Below are 17,642 nucleotides of genomic sequence, written 5' to 3' on the forward strand. Positions count from 1 at the left end.
AACACAAGGGACTGGCCAGATTAGCATATTAATAGCTGGTAGCTCCTCCTGCTTCTCCAGCAGCCCTCACTCTCTTGATCTCTCTCATTCCCCACTCAACTTTCTTTCAGTCGTGCTGCTCTGTCCTCTTTTTCCTCTAATTCATCCCGAAACAATCGCCTGCGCCTCTCTCTCTCTCTCTCTCCCTCTTTGTCCCGCTGTGTCTGTTTCCTTTTTGTTTTCCTGGCTCCCTCTTTACCTCTCACTTTCTTTTTCCAAGAGAAGAAGATAACTTTGTGCTTGTATATCACTGAGCACCGTAATTGTCTCCCAGTCTCCGTGACTGCCAACTGACTCGATCTTCATTGGATCAACGCCGTACAAGTTGGATTTGGCTGTGAACTTTTTTTTTTTTTTTTTTTTTTGCCGGAGGGACAACCTTCTCATCATCCCGGGAGCGAAATCCTCTCCTGAGCGACGGACGCCTCACTCTTCCACGGCAACTGTGTAACTATGGAGTGCAGGCATGGGGCAGAAATTGGGCAAAAAGCAAACAGTGTGTTGTCATCAGAGAGGGGCCGCTGAGGAGTAATTTAGAAGGGGAGAGAAGAAAGAAGAAGAGGGAAGCTTCTGGATGAATCTTAACTTTTACACCTCTGGGGATCTCTTCTTGACTTGTGCAACAAACAGGACAGGATTAAGAAGAAAAGACTTGACAAAGGATGGGATTTTTCTACATTTTCACTGTTGATGCGTTTTCTTTAGCATCTTCACGCTCTTTACAAAGTGTCGTCAGAGCAGAAAACTGTCCTGTTTGAGGATTACTGCCGTTATCCCTCTGGAAGTAACCGCTGGCTAACGAAGCTGTTGACAAAAGTTGATTTCTGCATCAGAGACAGCGTGTGTGTGTGAGTGTGTGTTTCTGTGTGTGCGTGTTGGTGTCCTTGCAGTTGTGTCAGGACCTTGGAGTTTGTGTGTATTTATTTATGTAACTTCTGTGCACGAGACGTTCAGTGTGTGTGTGCATGTGATGCGTGGGTGCGAGGCCGCTAGCTGTCTATCTGTCCTCAGTGCAGGCAGACACAGGGAGGGACAGACATGTATTTCCATGGCGATGAGCGGCTGTAGCCCCTTCCCAATGTGTTGGGACAGAGGTATGAATGAAATCTCCTTTACTTACTTACACACACACACACACACACACACACACACACACACACACACACACACACACACACAGAAGAAGAAGTAGCATGAATCTCCTCCGCAGTGTGACATCTGACTCCATGGGAACAGACTTGGTGTACAGCCAAAGCTACCGTTGCTCCGCAGAGGTTGTGTGTGTGTGAGTGTGTGTGTGAGAGATGGAAAGAAAGACAGGCAGGTTAAAGTGCTGAAAGCCTTTGGAGTTATTTGTCAATAAAAAAAGTCTTTAGCATTTGAAATTGGCAGAGTAGCATGGGAGTACGCTTTTATCTTACTGTTATATATCCCTCAACAACTGTGTGTGTGTGTGTGTGTGTGTGTGTGTGTGTGTGTGTGTGTGTGTGTGTGTGTATCCACTCTCTCTCTCTCAGGTGTAATTACCTACTAGAACATATCAATTTTCCTTTTTACTGGAGGAGAGAGGAGAAGCACGGGACGAAATGGAAGCAGAAAAAGACAGAGTGAAAGAGATCTCAGTATCTCTTTCTACACAGTGTCATGATTACAACAGCACACACACACACACACACACACACACACACACACACACACACACACACACATATTTACAAAAACACACACGTTGTTGCACACTCAAACACACTGACACAGAGGAGGTAGTTCTTGTCGGGCATTTCCAGATGAAGTTACCAGGAAATTCCAGGAAGTGTGTCAATGTCGTGACTCCTTATTCAGGAAAATCGTCAGCCTGAGGTGCATTGTCTTTCTTTGTGTTAGACACACAGGTGCTTACACAGGGAGCCTTGACCCTGACGGCACCGATTTCTCTCTCTAGTGTCTCATTGTTCGGTGCTTTTTTCATCTTTCTTTTTCAACCTTCTTGCCAAAAAGCATCGTATCAGAAACAGACATTCGCTGTACGAGGATTTGTTCCAAGTAAGACGAGAGCAGGATTCAGGTTCACAACATCACAAGAGCCTCAGTCTGTTACTGACAGCAGAGACAAGGAGAAAACATGTTGCATCAGTCTATTATTGCATGATACACATTGGAAGGTGAAACAATGAACTTAACGGTTATTATTATTATTATTATTATTATTATTATTAGTATTATTATTATCTAACATGGTGTTATTACATTGGATGACTCTTTCTTATTAAGCAGAAATGTCAAACACTTCCAGCTTCTTAAGTGTGAACATTTGGTGCTTTTCTTTCTCTTATGATCATGAATTCAGTATTTTTGAGTTCTGGAATGTGAATCAATGTGAAGTAGAGCTGAAACGATCTATTATTCAATTAGACAATTGGCAGAAAATGAATTATTTTGATAATCAATATGTTTTTCTTTGAAAAACACCAAAATATTCTCTGGTTAAATGTGTATGTTTGCTGCTTTTCTCTGTTTTATATCAGTGTAAACTGAATATCTGTATGGTTTGGAGTGTTGGTTGCACAAAACATGTGAAGATGTCACCTTGGATGTGACCAAATGACACATCAGTTAATTTAAATAAAAATGAGTTATTGATGAAAATATTATTATTGCTCTAATTGGAAGGCATCATTTTGGCCTTTTTACTGTAATTACCAGATGAATCGATAATGAACATGATTGTTTGTTGTGAGCCCTAATACTGACTCCTCTCGTGTATGTGAGGCGGTATGAATGTTTGTGTACAGGCTAAACTTTAGGACTGAGTTAAATAATCTTTCTCTGTTTTGCGTCTGACCTGCTCTCCTCTCCTGCGCAGAATATGACAGACACCTAGCAGCAGCAGTGTCAGCAGGGAAAACCATGGCGACGGCCTATCTGGACCCCAACCTGAACCATGCCCTCCTGGGAGGCGCCAAGTCACGACTGAGCGCGGGGGGGTCGGACCGAACCATGGCCGGCTCCGTGGACAGGGTTCTGAAAGTCTTCCATCACTTTGAGACCAACACTGAAAACAGCTGCTGGTCCTCCAATATCAGATACGGAGATGCGACCGACATCAGGGTAAGAAGACACACACACTTATTTTGACTCACAGTGTACTGAATGTGTGAATGATGACAGTCTGACAGTCAGTCTGACAGTCTTAAAAGATAAGACTGGTGTTTTTCTACATTTCAACAATTCCATGAAAAGACCAAGTTAGCAATGCGTTAGTTTGCCTCACACCTCACTCCCTCCGAGTTTCCTTTCATGTCTGTGTGTCCACGAGAACATTTGGTCCACGTGAAGACGTGAATCATCAGAACTTCACCAGTACAGAGCTACAGTCTTAAACGATAAGCGTGACAGGCATGCTAGAAGCTCTCTGAGGCTGTACATTGGGGTTATTAGAGATAAATGCCGACATCATGATGCAGTTTTTAGCAGGTATAATGTTTAGCATCTTAATTTAGCATGTTCACCTCCCCGCATGTCCCAATAATGAATATAGAATAAAGAGATTGCAGGTATTTGGTGATAAACCAAAGTTTTTTGATCTGATGCACTAGATGGCAAAGGATTGGCAAATTCATCCTCTGGAGAACATGAATGTCTGTATCAAATTTAATAGCATCTGTGTTGAAGCATTCACTCAAAACCACAAATGGTAGAGGCTAGAGCAAAAGTGTGGGGATTACCAAAATCCGAAGGATTCATCCTCTGGTGACAATGAATTTCATGGCATTCCATTTAGTCGTGCACCAACATTGGCTTGGCTGCACCAACATTTTTTTCAGCTATGCTCATTTGGTGCCCTAGTGAGTATTTACAGCAGCAGGAAGGTGTGTGTGGGATCAACTCAGTGTTCATTGTGGTGAAGGAATGTATCATCCAGTGCAACAATGTGGCTCACTGACGCATTTTAATGTTTTTTTTGGACAATACAATACAATAGAGCTCTGCAGCACAGGAGAATATGAAGCATAAAGCTTTGATTACGCAGGCATTACGAGGATCAATTCATCGCTGATTTGGGTCTCTTCATTGAATTATTATCAACCACAGAAATATACCGTATCTCCAGTCTGACTCACCTGAACAGTATAACCTTCAGTTGTTATATGTGGTGTTAATGACTCTGGCTCCACCTGCTATATGTTGCAGTTTACCCCCAGCAGTCATTTTAAAGGTGGATTTTTGCTGTTTGTCCTCAGCCCAAGGTCCAAGCTGTCTGCTCTGATAAAGGACACAGAGCACACTAAAAATATGTTGTTGTGTATATATAATACCCTCGAGGAACTCTGTGTGTACTAGTGTAGGTTTACTTGGCAGTATGCTTTTAGATCTTCTCCCATGACGCAGAAACTACTTAGCACTGCTCAAACTTTCGTGGTCATGCAGAACATGTCACTGTGAATCTCCTCTCCTCTCCTCTCCTCTCCTCTTTTCTCCTGCAGTATCTAGGTCAGTGCCCCTCTAGCATTTTACATGGCAACACACATGGTGCTGTGAGCATTATCGTGCATGTGTGTATGATGTCTGTCAACTTGTTTGGGTGGTAATGTCATGTTAAATCGCTTCAAGTCACCTACACACACACACACACACACACACACACACACACACACACACTCGAACACACACACTGGATACACTCATGTCCTCATTGACCTCATACAAAATGCCCGACATAAACGTTGGCACAGTTGGTGCACTGAGGTATGGCAGACTCATAGACTGTTCTTGTCTACTGGGCTTCTTTGTTTTATTTAGCACTCACCACATTCACATACATGTGTTTATGCCATTAGCTAGACAGCACTGCTGTAGATGAAGGGGGGAAAGTGCAAGTTCTGAGAGTAATATCTGCAGAATTTATATTTTTAGCTGTTCAAGGGAAGTGGGTGAAAAGTAAATCAAAATAATTCACTCTTTGTTTCCAGGGAATCATCCAGAAGATTCTGGACATCCACAAAGTGCGCTGGACGTCTTGTTTTGGTCTGCGTCTCAGCAACACTCAATCCAGAGACCAGGTTCACTGGCTCCACCCCGATATGGGCGTATCCCACGTCAGAGAGAAATATGAACAGGCACGACCGAACGAGGAGTGGAGGTGAGTTTGAAAAGAGTGTGTGTGTGTGTGTGTGTGTGTGTTTGTGTGTGTCAGCTGATGAATCGTGTTTGATGAGTTGTCATTATACTAATGTTACGTATCAAACCTAAGATGCTGAGGCTTGCTCGGTGTCAGTGCTTCAGGCTGCAAATAAAGCAGATGTCTGACACAGGGCTGGTGTTTCTCAGTGATTTGATTGATTATGACAGGACAGGAAACAGCGATCCACAAAATTGTAAAAATGATCCAGCTTCTTATCAACTCAGCAGCTCCCTCTCTGCTGCTTTCATTATTTCACCATGTAGTTATATAAATGAGGAGCAGATAGTTCCTGAACAAGAGGTCAGGCTCACCTTCTCTCTCACACTGGCTGTTTTGTGTCAGAGCTGAAACTGACTGAAATGTTTCTCATGGAAATGAATAGTAAGTGAATCTGATGCGACCTGAAGTGTAAAAATATTATGATCTCCCGACGTTACTAGGCAGCGCAGCGGGTAAGCTTTATTTATTAAGACACCACAGAGAAAATGCAGTCCAGCTTGCCTTCAGATTCTGTGGCAGGTGCCTGAATCTCCCTGAGAAAAGAACAAGCAAGAGAAACTGCGAGGCTACACTTTATAACCAGCTTCATGGACGTTAAATGTGAATTATTTGACCTTGTTAATGTAGTCAAAGTCACTGTCTCCTCCAGCAGATAACTTCAGCAGTCTGCTCTTTTGTACACCAAAGTGGCAGAAGTGATTTATCACAAACAGCGTTGTGAACCCGTCTGCTATGCGGCAATAGGAGGCCGTATACACGCCACACTGTGTGGCTGTGTTGGTTTGGCAGTTTAGATGTTAATGCACTGGTATATATTACTTTTATTGTGGCGGTCTCGGTGGTAATGCTATTGTAAGGTGGAGACCTTTTGCACCGTGGACATAAAAAGAGAGAGAACCAGATGCCAGCTTTGTCTGACTAAGTCAACAACTCTCTCGGTCTGTCTGACGTCCACTCATTGAGCAATCGGTCATTTGCACTCTTGCGTATCATTTTCTTCTGTCTCTATCACTTATTTGAGTGTTTTCACCATGTGTAAGACAAATCAAGCATGACTTCATTCCATTTTTTCCCCTGTAGATATAAAAGTTGTTGTACAATATGAAAGGCCAAGACTTATTTTTGCTTTTTTAACTGCAGAAAGTTGCCTAACACACTCGTGTTCTCTCTCTCTCTCTCTCTCTTTCTTCTCGTCGTCTGTAGGTATGAGTTAAGGATCCGGTATCTTCCAAAAGGCTTTGTGCAGCAGTTTACAGAAGACAAACCTACACTCAACTACTTCTACCACCAGGTACACACACATACACACAGACGTATAAACACACAGAGGCACCCAGACACACAAACATATTTCATTTTCTACTGGCAGCTCACCAGCACAGAGACATATGGCACTGCTAGAGGACTGTATGTGTTTGCCTTCTGGTAATCTAGGTCAGAAAGATTGCGTGTGTGTGTTTGTGTGTGAGATAGATGGCTCAGCCATTTGTCGTCTGTAGAGCTAAATATTTAAATAAACATATTTTTGCCCCGCAGGTGAAGAATGACTACATGACAGAGATCGGTGAACAGGTGGAACAAGATATAGCTCTCAAACTGGGCTGTTTAGAAATCAGGTAGGAAGCTGTCGAACTACACGAGAGTGGCTTTCTCTCAGGACTTTGTCCATGAATAAGTTAAAACTACAACACAGCTAACCTCTTGAATTCTTTATGTCCGATTGTTGTTCTCTATTTATATCAAAAGCAAAAGTTGGGTCCCGTGAGAGGTCAAGTTCGCCAACTCGTATTTCATCTGTTTTCCCCCTAAACTAGCAGTTGAAGTGGTGCCTATGATAGATTTCTTCATCAGTTTAGCTGCTTTTGTGTCAAACCCTTCAGTTACACTTGTCATGTTCATTATTCAAAGCAGCACCTACTTCTTATACTAACACAAAACCCTCTAAATGTGCTTTTTTCTGTGCACAAACAAAACTCAGAACGTGTCATTATCAGCACGAGTGAGGCATCAAATGTTGCTCAAGTTCGGACCTCTTTTTCCCTTTATGATGTTTTGCAAGAAAATAGATTAAAACCTGAACTGTGCTTGGCACGCAGTTACCAAGTAGTCCCTTTAACGTGGGTGTGTCCGCAGTGACTGCATCTGACCTTGTTCTCTTTCTGTCTCTGTCCACCTCTTTTCAATTCCAGGCGGTTCTTCAAAGAGATGAGAGGAAACGCCCTGGACAAGAAATCTAACTATGAACTACTGGAGTAAGTATTTTCTTCACTTTCCAGCTTCCAGTCCAGCTTACAACCTCTCTGCTACGTCATATCTGTTCTCTACCTGGAAATATGTTGTGTAACCGAGCAGAAAAAACAGAAATACAACACAGTTTCTCAGTTTTTTGTTTTTTTTCTACTAAAGTTTTGTAAGAGTTTGGTAACAGTACAAAACTCTGGAAACATTTAAAAGTCAACATTTTTACATTCAGTTTGCCACAATTATCGTTTTCAACACTGTGTTTGTTCAGTCACCTGATCACCTCTGTGGAATCCTAATTCATTTTTGTAGATTTATGTGGGATAGGCTCTCTGTCTGTCTGTCTGTCTGTCTGGTTTGCTCTCTGTTGGATGGCTGTTGATGAAGAACATTAACAAACCGCGGCCCTAACGAGGCTTGGCTCTAACATGGCCTGATTCTAATGAGCTGCACTCTTCCGATAAAGTCTTTCTTACTGTGCCTAAGCCTAACGAGCTCTCCAATTAACCGAGAAGAATGCCCGCTGTCTCTCCGACGTTATCTCTTTGTATCTCCTCTCCATCATCCCCTCGGTCCTCCTCTGTCTGTCTCTCATCTCGATGCTCTCATCCTCTATTTTTGACTGTTTTCTTTGTTTTGTTTTTTTTCGATCTCTCCCTCGCTGTCTCTCTCTCTCTCTCTGTTGATTGGAAAAAGATGTTGTGTCATGCATATTTTAAACCAGCAGGAGAGGGAGAGGAAAAGTGCTGCTGGGGCTTTGATACAGTGAGCTGACAGTTGGCTGTTAGGACTCTTGTTGAGTATCGTTGGACCGCTGCCCCGTACACATTGTTGTCTGGCACTGTCGGCTTGAGTCGACCCTTATTGGTTATCTGTTGTTTTTAAACCGCTGGCCCATAAACCATTCAGAGGTTTGTTTGTTCAGCTTTACAGAGTTCAGTTTGCAGGTTATGTTCGCAACACATTTGTTTCAGGGAACTTCTTGGGAAATGATTTGGAACTTTGTTTCATTCTTCCAATGTGTATAATAAGATCTCAACAGATCTGCATTAGTGTTCAAATGTTAGCCTGATTAGGTTCGGTTGCATTTCCACACTGTTGTTCAGTTTAGAGGCACAGAAAGCACTCGCCGCTCAGTCCCTCTCATGAACTCAACATATGTGCACGTCGGAGATCAGCTGGCTGGAGCTGGCTGCAGCCCTTGTGGTTCGCGAGCTAGTGCAAAGCGTGTAATCAGTGGGCCTTTGTCAGCGCTCGTTCTCTGAGTCCTTTATTTAGTCTATCTGCTTCTGCTTCTGGATGCTCCTTTGATGGATAGATCTCTGATTTTTTTTTTCTTTAAATAGAGAGGAGACAGTGTAATGGTGACATACAGCACGACTTCTGAAGTTATCCTTTCACAGACAAGCAAAATGATCGCATATGCATGTTTTTGCCTCTAAAAGTTTATCACATTTTTCTGTATGATTTACAACTTACCCGACACCATCTTAAGTAAAATCCTGACCCCTTTGTACACCACTCACAATATTAATGTTAAAATAACAACTTGTGACTGATATTTGACCTCTGTGGGTAATATAGGATGATGTAAGCTCTTAGCCTTTACTAACTCCCTCTTCACTCACGCTCTCTGTCTCCCCCAGAGCTTGTCTTTTCTCCAGAGGAGTTTGAGTCATTAACTAGCTTCCTGTTTTAGCACTGCACATCTTTCTTTGTCTCTGCGGTCTGCCTCTTTGCCTCCTCCCTGCCTCACTCTTCTTCTCTATCTCTCTCTTTACACACTTTCTGTTTTTCCCTCCGTCTCGTCTCTTAGGAAAAGATGAGTAGTGCTCTGCAGTCAGCACTTAGTCATAGCTTTCTGTTTCTGTTTTCAGTTGCCTGTCTTGCCTAAACGTATCTGTCTGTAGCAGTTGTTAGTAATTCCTCTGTAGAGGAAATAATCATCTGCTGAGATCAGATAAACATGAAAAGTCTTGTCAATTAGAATTTCTCGGAGTAACTGGAGCATAATAAACATGCGGCATCTCTGTCTGTGTCTCTTTGCAGGAAAGATGTCGGCTTGAGGCGTTTTTTCCCAAAAGACCTGTTGGATTCAGTCAAGGTGAGAACGACAAGTTTAGAGATAAAAGGAGAGGACACAAAGTTTAACGTGTCAGACTGTAGATGTCCTGTCAGTAAGCAGTGCTCTCCCCTCATTCAGCAGCTGCTATCACGGTGTCCCAGCTGCTCGTCTGGAGTTGCTCAGTTACAAAAAGTAACCAAACCTTGTGTTTTTATGGGCAGCCTCGTAGTGTTAAGTGAAGGCTTCTCTGGGCCAGTTTTTAAATGTGTGACTTCATGTGTTGTCAAGCCAGTCTGGTCTGGCTGACAGAGCGTGAAGCAGTCCAAGACTCAGCAGAGTTGAAATATAATCTTGGCCAACTAGCCAGTGACGTTTAGATGAATGCAGATGAGTAGGAGAAGTTTAAAAAAAGACTTAAAGTCTGTAAAGTCTATGAGTGCAGTGAATATAGAAATCTTATCCATGCTGGACTCAACCAAAAGAAACTATATCCAGATTGTTGCCCATTGTCTGCGTGTGAGCAGGTGTTTAAACAAATAATATGATCATCAATTCACGCTGAAATGAATGAAAAAGTGTGAGTTCAGCGGAGCATATGTTTCTTTAAAGTTGAAGAGAGAGATTGAAAAAGTTCTGTTCAGTATCCAGAGAAGTGACTACAGGAGAGCTCAGGCAGCCGGGAAACAAACTGTGGTCATCTGTAATTATTGAGGTAGTCAGTTTAGAAATGAGTGACTACGATTTTATAGACTTAAAATTCAGCTGCAGGCAGATGATCTGAAATCTGAAAGCTGTTCTGATCATATGTACAGAAATATCCATGACCAGTGTATATGTTCCATTTAAACGTCACATATTGTATAAGATTAGATAAGACTGGTATGTTTATGTAAAATTAGTCAATAATCACAATGGAAAAAATCACAAAATTAAAAGTTTAGCTACAGAACATTTCCGTCTTGAATGTAATATGATACAGGTTAGTTGCGCAACATGTAAAGTATGTTTCCAATGTGTTCCATGTTGACGGTTAACTAACCGTTAACATTCATCAGCAGATGAACTCCAATGTTAAAGAGGCTTTCGTGTCAGTTAGAAAATTCACTTGATTTGACAGATTTTGGTCGTTTACATTTGTATGTCATGGCTGTGTGTTCTTGCATAATTAGCAGTGTCTGTGTCAGTGATAAATTTACGGCACGCGTTTATGGGGAGGGCCCTGGTGTGTGTGTGTGTGTGTGTGTGTGCGGGAGTGGGGGTGCATGAAGGAACGGCTCAGTGATCCGAAAAGGTCTGGATGTCAGCAGGCGGGCGGACAGATGCTCTGCAGAGGGACTAAAACTGACTGTGTTTGTGTGTGTGTATGTGTGACCCTCAGGTCATGTTTAAACCCACTTTCTTTTTCCAACAATGAGGAAGGAGGGGGAGGCGTCAATGTGCGTCTCCTTCTGCCCCCTCCCCACGTCTGTCAACTCCTGCCTACTCCCCCCTCATCAGCTGCCCACCTACCAACTTTTCCTCCTCTTTCTCTCATTTTTCTGCTCCTCGAGCAGACACGACAGCACACACTCCCCTTTGGCCTGTTCTATAAGCCACGAAGACGCACACACTGACACACACACGTGCAGTCAGACATCCAGAAATGAGCAAATCTGACTTGATTGTAGATGTGGATGGAATATCTGCTGTATAATTATCTCATATGTTAGCAGTTAAAAACAGTTGTGTTAATATTAAGCAAGTGATAAGTGCGTGACACATCTGCTCTCACATTCATGCATAGATGTGTGTTAGACACAGAGAGAGAGAGAGAGCGCAGCTGTCATTTAGGTTTCAGTCGTTCGCTCTGGTGAAAAAGAATGGTAGTCATTTAATGGGATTATTCTCGCTCAATGGACTCCACTTCCACACACACAAACACACACACACACGCGCACACACACACACACACACACACACACACACACAGATGCACACCCCAGAGCAGATGGCCGTGGTAGTAAACAGTGACTGATGTTAGCTGTGGAGAAAGCGTTATAAAAGAGCAGAGTGTGTTCATTCATATTGACAGGCTGGGCAGCAGGTTTACTCAAACTGACCTTTAGAGCTGCAGAGATCAAAGTTTGAACAAACAGCCCAGATTGAGCTGAAAAATCTGTTCCCCCTCATCATATTAATAACTTATTAAAATACTCTGAGCTGCATGAAATGTCGATTTAAGCACAAAACAGTTTGGTGATGCTGCTTCTTTATTCTTTCTTTAGCAAGAAACGTGTCTGAAGAAATATTTAATAACAAGCATAAGAAAATAACAAACCACAGTCCTCTAAGAAATTATTAAACAAGAAAACTCATGTTGATGAGATGACTTGGTATTTAATATTTACGTCTTTAAAATAGCTAACTTTGGAATAAAGATCAAATGAAGTTATCAGTTAGCTATAGTTGCCTCTGATTCTTTATTATTTAGATAATGAATTCTGTACGGTTTGTTTATGCAGTGTATGCAAATTAATTCCTAATTTATGCATTTGTAATGCATGCATAATGTTATGTTTATTGCAGTGGATCTAGATATTATTCAATACTGGCCCCAGCATGCTAGCTGAGCATCATTTGGATTCATTTATATATTGATTGAACAGTGTAGTAATTTTCATAAGTTAATAATGGAGTTAGAGTGAAGAACACAAATCGAAACATATTAATACATTTAAGTAAAAGGTAGTTATGTTATTATTTCTCCCCTGATGAAGAAGAGTGAGTATGAAACCTCTTCTACACTCGCCCTGAAGAACATTCTCTTCTCTGTGTTTGACACGTTAGGCCACCATGAAACAACATCGTTTTGGATTATTCTGCAGGAAAGACATGAAAGCAAGTAGTGAGACAAAAGTAGCACCAAAAGTCAAACTGAGCCTCCAGCCGCCACAGCTACAGAACCACAGACCAAATGAATGCCACAGCATTGGGTCGGTCCTGTCTGCGAGTGCTGTGACCGCTCCAGCCAACGTCAGCACGGTGATGGGGACAGTGATAGCCACTCGCAGTATTTCCTCTCAGGAAGGGTGGACAAAGTGTGTGTGTGTGTGTGTGTGTGTGTGTGTGTGTGTGTGTGTGTGTGTGTGTGTGTGTGTGTGTGTGTGTGTGTTGATCCTATCAAGAACATGAAGTACACACATTGCAAGACACACAGGAACACTGCGTATGTGTGTTTGTAGGTTTCTTGATTCTTTCAGGCTTAACAAGTCAACATCTGGCAGAGAGCGATGCTGAGATGAACAGCCAGATATATACAATACAAATAATATAAATATGACTTAATAATCATTATATGAATAATTCTGACCTCATAAATATAAAAGATGATCAATAAATATGATTTTTCTGTCTCATTAGACTCACCTGAGTCAGTCAGTGTGTCAATAAATCAATACAGTTGGTTGACTTGGTCCTTGCTGTTTCATTTATTCTGTGTAGAATGACCCAAATGTGGTGAAGCAGTCTACTGTAAATCCACACATGTTTTTTTAAGCCTCGTCTGTAGTGAACTAAATCTCCTCTAATCTTTATCTTAATCTATATATGGAGATATTTATAGCTCGGGATTGACTGTACTGTATGTGTGCCTATTAAATGTATGTGCGTCTGGGTAATTCTGCCATTATAACGCAGTTAAATATTCTTAATGCTGCATGTTTGTGCATGCTTATAAAAGCTCAAGGTCATACGAGGGGGGGAAAAGGGGTTAAAAAGGTCATTATGTTGAGTGAATTCCATCATGTAAGTCATGGTGTTTTAAGATGTACATCAGATAAAGAGGATTATGTATGATAAAGTAGGCGTGTTATCTTTATATCAAGACTCAAAGTATAGAGAGGATTGTAAATGATTGTTGGATGGATTCTCCTCCCGTCAGCTCCCCATCTGTCTGCTCTCCCTCATGTCTGTGAGTGACTGTGAGGCCAGCAGGCAAAACATCAAGTGCACAGTGAAAAATCTGTATGCATTCCATACAGTGAGATCGAAGTTACACTGCAGATGAATGAGGAAGCGGACTGATGTTTAATTGAGTGGTGACTAACAGCATCAATGGGCCTTTGTTAAGATATTGATCTGAACTCAGAGCGCCCCTGGAATGAAGTGCTGAGGTCAATTTGATTGGAACCAGAGTGGCCTATTAGTCAATCAATGTCTCACACACACAAACAAACACACTGCACACACACATCCAATCAGGCCTTTTTCCACTTTTCTCTCCCTGGTTACATATTTTCTGCTCCGTTGGCTAGATTATATTTTCAATAAAGTCAAATTTCAATTGTGATTTTCCTCTCTCCTCTCTCTCCAGGCTAAAACTCTCCGTAAGTTGATTCAGCAGACGTTTAAGCAGGTAGCTAATCTCAACGATGAGCAGTGCATCCTCAAGTTCTTGGAGATACTGGCACCAATTTACCGCTACGACAAGGAGTGCTTCAAATGTGCCCTCGGGGTAGGTTTTCTCTCATCCTTGCCTCCGCTCTACTGTGTCCTGACGTGCTTCTGGAGGCTCCTGTTAGTTGTGTTAGGTTGACCCCTTTTGGTGGCAGCAGGCCTTGCATGTATAAGACTCTTCCTCCTTTTTAACTTGTGTCTCCCCTCTCGTCTCTCCCAACAGTCCAGCTGGGTGATCCAGGTGGAGTTAGCCATCGGGCCAGAGGAAGGGATCAGCTACCTCACTGACAAAGGATCCACGGTGAGTTCCTACTAAGGAAAAATAGGTTCTACATTAAAAAGACAGACATAGTGTTACTTATTGGTGTATGAATGAACATGGATAGATGAGCATAGTTTACATGATTTATTGTCCACTCTTTCTTTGTACCCTCAGCCCACCCATCTAGCTAACTTTAACCAAGTTCAGTCCATCCAGTACTCGGCTATGGAGGAGAAGGACAGGAAAGGGATGCTACAACTCAACGTAGCTGGAGCTGCTGAGGTACGAAGACCCTGTCTGTCTGTCTGTAGACACCAAAAGTATGTGTTATCAAATTCTGCCAAACTCTAATCTATGAAAAGGACAGAAGAATGTAACTCCTATCACATTTTCTCACTCTCAAGAGTTTTTTTTTTATTTTTTTTTATTGTTATTTGTTTAGTCATAATGACTCCTTTGGCATCTAATGGATACTAAAGCCCCCATCATGGTGTGTAGCTTAGTTACTTGGCCCTCTGTGTGTGAGTGCGTGACTCAGATGGATTAACTAATGGTTTTCCATGTATAGATTCCACATAATGGCTCCACTCACAGAGGAAGGGTTTCGTAACACTCGCAGCTGTATGAGTGCAGTCTTTCTATTTTATTGGCTTTTATAGTATTGGATTTATTACACACACACTCACACACAATTACTGTGAGAGAGAGGAGTTTTCCCGTGACATAAGGAGCAGCTGGAAACCCCCACTGTGTGTGTGTATATCTCTGGGGATAATGGCTCTTTGTAACAGGCCTGACACTGTGTGTGTGTGTGTGTGTGTGTGTGTGTGTGTGTCTGTGTGTGTGTGCTCAGCCTCTCACAGTTACCACAGCGTCACTGACCATGGCAGAGAACTTGGCTGACTTGATTGACGGTTACTGTCGGCTGGTCTCCATGGAAACTCATTCCTTCATCGTCAGAGTCCAAAAAGGTATGAAACTGCAGGATCGCTTGTTTTCTGACGCTTCTCTTTAAGATGAATCAAAAACGTGCCATCAGAATATTTCCTGAGAAAACTTGTGAGCTCTAAATTTCACTGAAAAATCCACAAACATTTGCCACAGACCAGCTTCAGGAGTTGAGTTTATGCCAATATTTGCAATAATCCAAGAATATATACTGTGTATATATACATCACAACAATCAATGTTGCTAAATTGTTATAACTAGGATTGTTGATGAGTCATAAAACATTCTAAAATCCTGTAAGCAGTCTTAGGTTACTCACCCTGATATGTGTTTTTGTCCTCTAGAGGGAGAGAGAGCGCTGCCTTCCATCCCAAAGTAAGTAGCTGTCTTCTTGCTAATGCTGCAGTGAAATAACACAAGTCTGTAAACTGGCTTCTATCACAACAGTTCAGCTGTCATCAGATCTGTCTCACACAAAGATGTATGTTTGCTGTGTGAGCTGTGTGATTTAGTTTGTGGTTTAGCAGTCTTGTCACACAAATCTGACGTTTCTTAAACAAAACAGGATCTTCAGCAGGTCAGATAAACACGCTGTCGCACTCTTGTGTATTCGATCTTAACGGTAAAGTGTTGGCATGCAGCCACTCTGATCTAATAATTCTATTTTTTATGGCAACGTTCATGACAAATCGCTGTCCGTGTGTTTCTTGTGAGTCTTTGAGCAGCTCTGCTTCAAAGTAAAAGGCAGGTCATTACCTTAGAAATCCTTTACGCAAGAGTTCTTCTAAAAATCAAAGCAATGTTCATTTTAACGATGGTTAGGCTTAATTACTTTCCTGAGAAACTGTTGTTGCTTCAGTATTATGTGTGAGTGCCAGTGAACTGAACTTTCTGTTTCACACAGTGAGACATTTTTGACATTTCTATTGGGAAACCTCTGGGCTCTTCTGGGTAAAGGCTTAATTATGAACTGAGGTGACACATTACTATTGAAAATGTCCTGGTTCAGTTTGTACTCATTCTGTCGTTAAAGTCTTTGCGTGTCTCATTTATTATGTTGGGAACAGATTGGAGATAAGTGTAGCACTGATACAAATGGTCGCTGTCTATTGATAAAGAATTTAATTGTTAATGATTTAATAATTGATCATTATCATTATTATTTAAGGACGCCAGTCTTTTCCTCATATCATCATAAATGAAATAAATCTTTTAAAAATGAAGACATTTGCTTCTGTCATTTTATTGACTAAATGAATTTGGTTTGTTGAAATAGATTCAGCAAACAGATAAACTTAATGAAAATAATCATCCATCTCACATTAACATGGTAATTCAATGTGGCCATTAAATCAAATTATCAAAGGACTAAAAAGGTTTTTATTACCAAACAGTTTACCAATAATTCAACCTGCATTTTTTTTCTCTTAAAAAAAAGGTAATACTAAGTTCAGTGTTTTTCTACATAAATGAGCCTTTTACAAGGTTTGTGGCTCAGAACTGCAGAGCTTTAAAAAAACGACTTTTAAAGATGAACAACAAGTTGTGGACGTTCTGTGCTCACGTCACTGTGATTTGTTCAAAATTCAAACACCAACACCCAACGTCTTGCTTATCATTTCAACTCAAATCTCTCTCTCTCTTTTCCTCCTGTCTCTTGCTCTCTCTGTCTCTGGTCAAATAAGGAGATAAGTTTAGGAGCCAAATATTTTCCACTTAGGGTTTTTAAACACTTGGGTAGTCCCCTCCTCTTTCACTTGGTCTCTCTCTTTCTCTCTCTCTCTCTCTCTCTCTCTCTCTCTGCCTGTCGTGGTCTGTGATGTAAAGATCGTAGTAGAGCTCAGACGGAGACACCGCAGCAAAGGCAGGGAGATAATTCAAACAGCGCAAGTTAGTTTACAGGAGCAGTTTACACAGCTCACTCTTTCACTGAGATCTGACTTTAAAAGTCCCGGGATGTTTGAGGGGCTTTGATTTAACCGCGGTATGTTCCTTTTATTGTGTCTGAGTGTTAAGTGCTTTGACTGTTGTGTAACTGCTGTGTAATCTCTTTGTGCATTTCTCTGCTCTTCCACAGAGTGTCTAATAATGAGAAAAAGTTAGAAGCGGTGAGGAGTGGTGTAAGAGCTATCTCTGTGTCAGGTAAGATGGATATCATCCACTCACAAATGAACCAGGAGGAGTCTGATATCTTTCTTGGCTCCAACTACTGTCCTCTTTCTGTCTTTTCATTTCCTCCAACATCTGTTTTTTCTCTCTCTCATTGTTTTCCTCTCTGTTGGGACTGCCTCTCCCCCTCTCTCTCTCTCCCTCTCCCTCTCTCTCTCTTTCATCCCATCCTCTTCATTCCTGCTTTCTTTTGTTTACTTCCTCCTTTCTCCCTCTCGGCCACATCTCCCCTCTGTGCTCGCATCCTTTCACTCTGTTTTTTTTTTCTTGTTTCGTTTCTTCCCCTCACACACTGGTCCTT

The 17,642-nt window shown here is 41.7% G+C and overlaps 1 protein-coding gene across 7 annotated transcripts in view; it reads left to right on the top strand.

Moving 5' to 3' along the window:
- Positions 1–17,642, top strand: part of ptk2aa (protein tyrosine kinase 2aa) — a 60,064-nt gene that overhangs the window by 20,114 nt on the left and 22,308 nt on the right. For 2 of the 7 annotated variants that reach the window (XM_019254817.2, XM_019254819.2), the window contains exons 1-13: positions 118–1,133; positions 2,903–3,147; positions 5,010–5,179; positions 6,425–6,512; positions 6,758–6,837; positions 7,411–7,473; positions 9,512–9,566; positions 13,879–14,019; positions 14,185–14,262; positions 14,398–14,505; positions 15,077–15,194; positions 15,517–15,547; positions 17,250–17,314. In XM_019254817.2, the coding sequence (XP_019110362.1) occupies positions 1,010–1,133; positions 2,903–3,147; positions 5,010–5,179; positions 6,425–6,512; positions 6,758–6,837; positions 7,411–7,473; positions 9,512–9,566; positions 13,879–14,019; positions 14,185–14,262; positions 14,398–14,505; positions 15,077–15,194; positions 15,517–15,547; positions 17,250–17,314 (1,366 nt within the window). In that variant the 5' untranslated portion in view covers positions 118–1,009. Of the gene's footprint in view, positions 1–117; positions 1,134–2,902; positions 3,148–5,009; positions 5,180–6,424; positions 6,513–6,757; positions 6,838–7,410; positions 7,474–9,511; positions 9,567–13,878; positions 14,020–14,184; positions 14,263–14,397; positions 14,506–15,076; positions 15,195–15,516; positions 15,548–16,964; positions 17,157–17,249; positions 17,315–17,642 lie in introns of those variants that run through there. The other 5 variants (XM_019254820.2, XM_019254821.2, XM_019254823.2 and 2 more) reach the window with 3 other exon arrangements.

Source organism: Larimichthys crocea, chromosome XIII (genome assembly GCF_000972845.2).
Source record: "Larimichthys crocea isolate SSNF chromosome XIII, L_crocea_2.0, whole genome shotgun sequence".
In the NCBI taxonomy this organism is placed as follows: Eukaryota; Metazoa; Chordata; class Actinopteri; family Sciaenidae; genus Larimichthys; species Larimichthys crocea.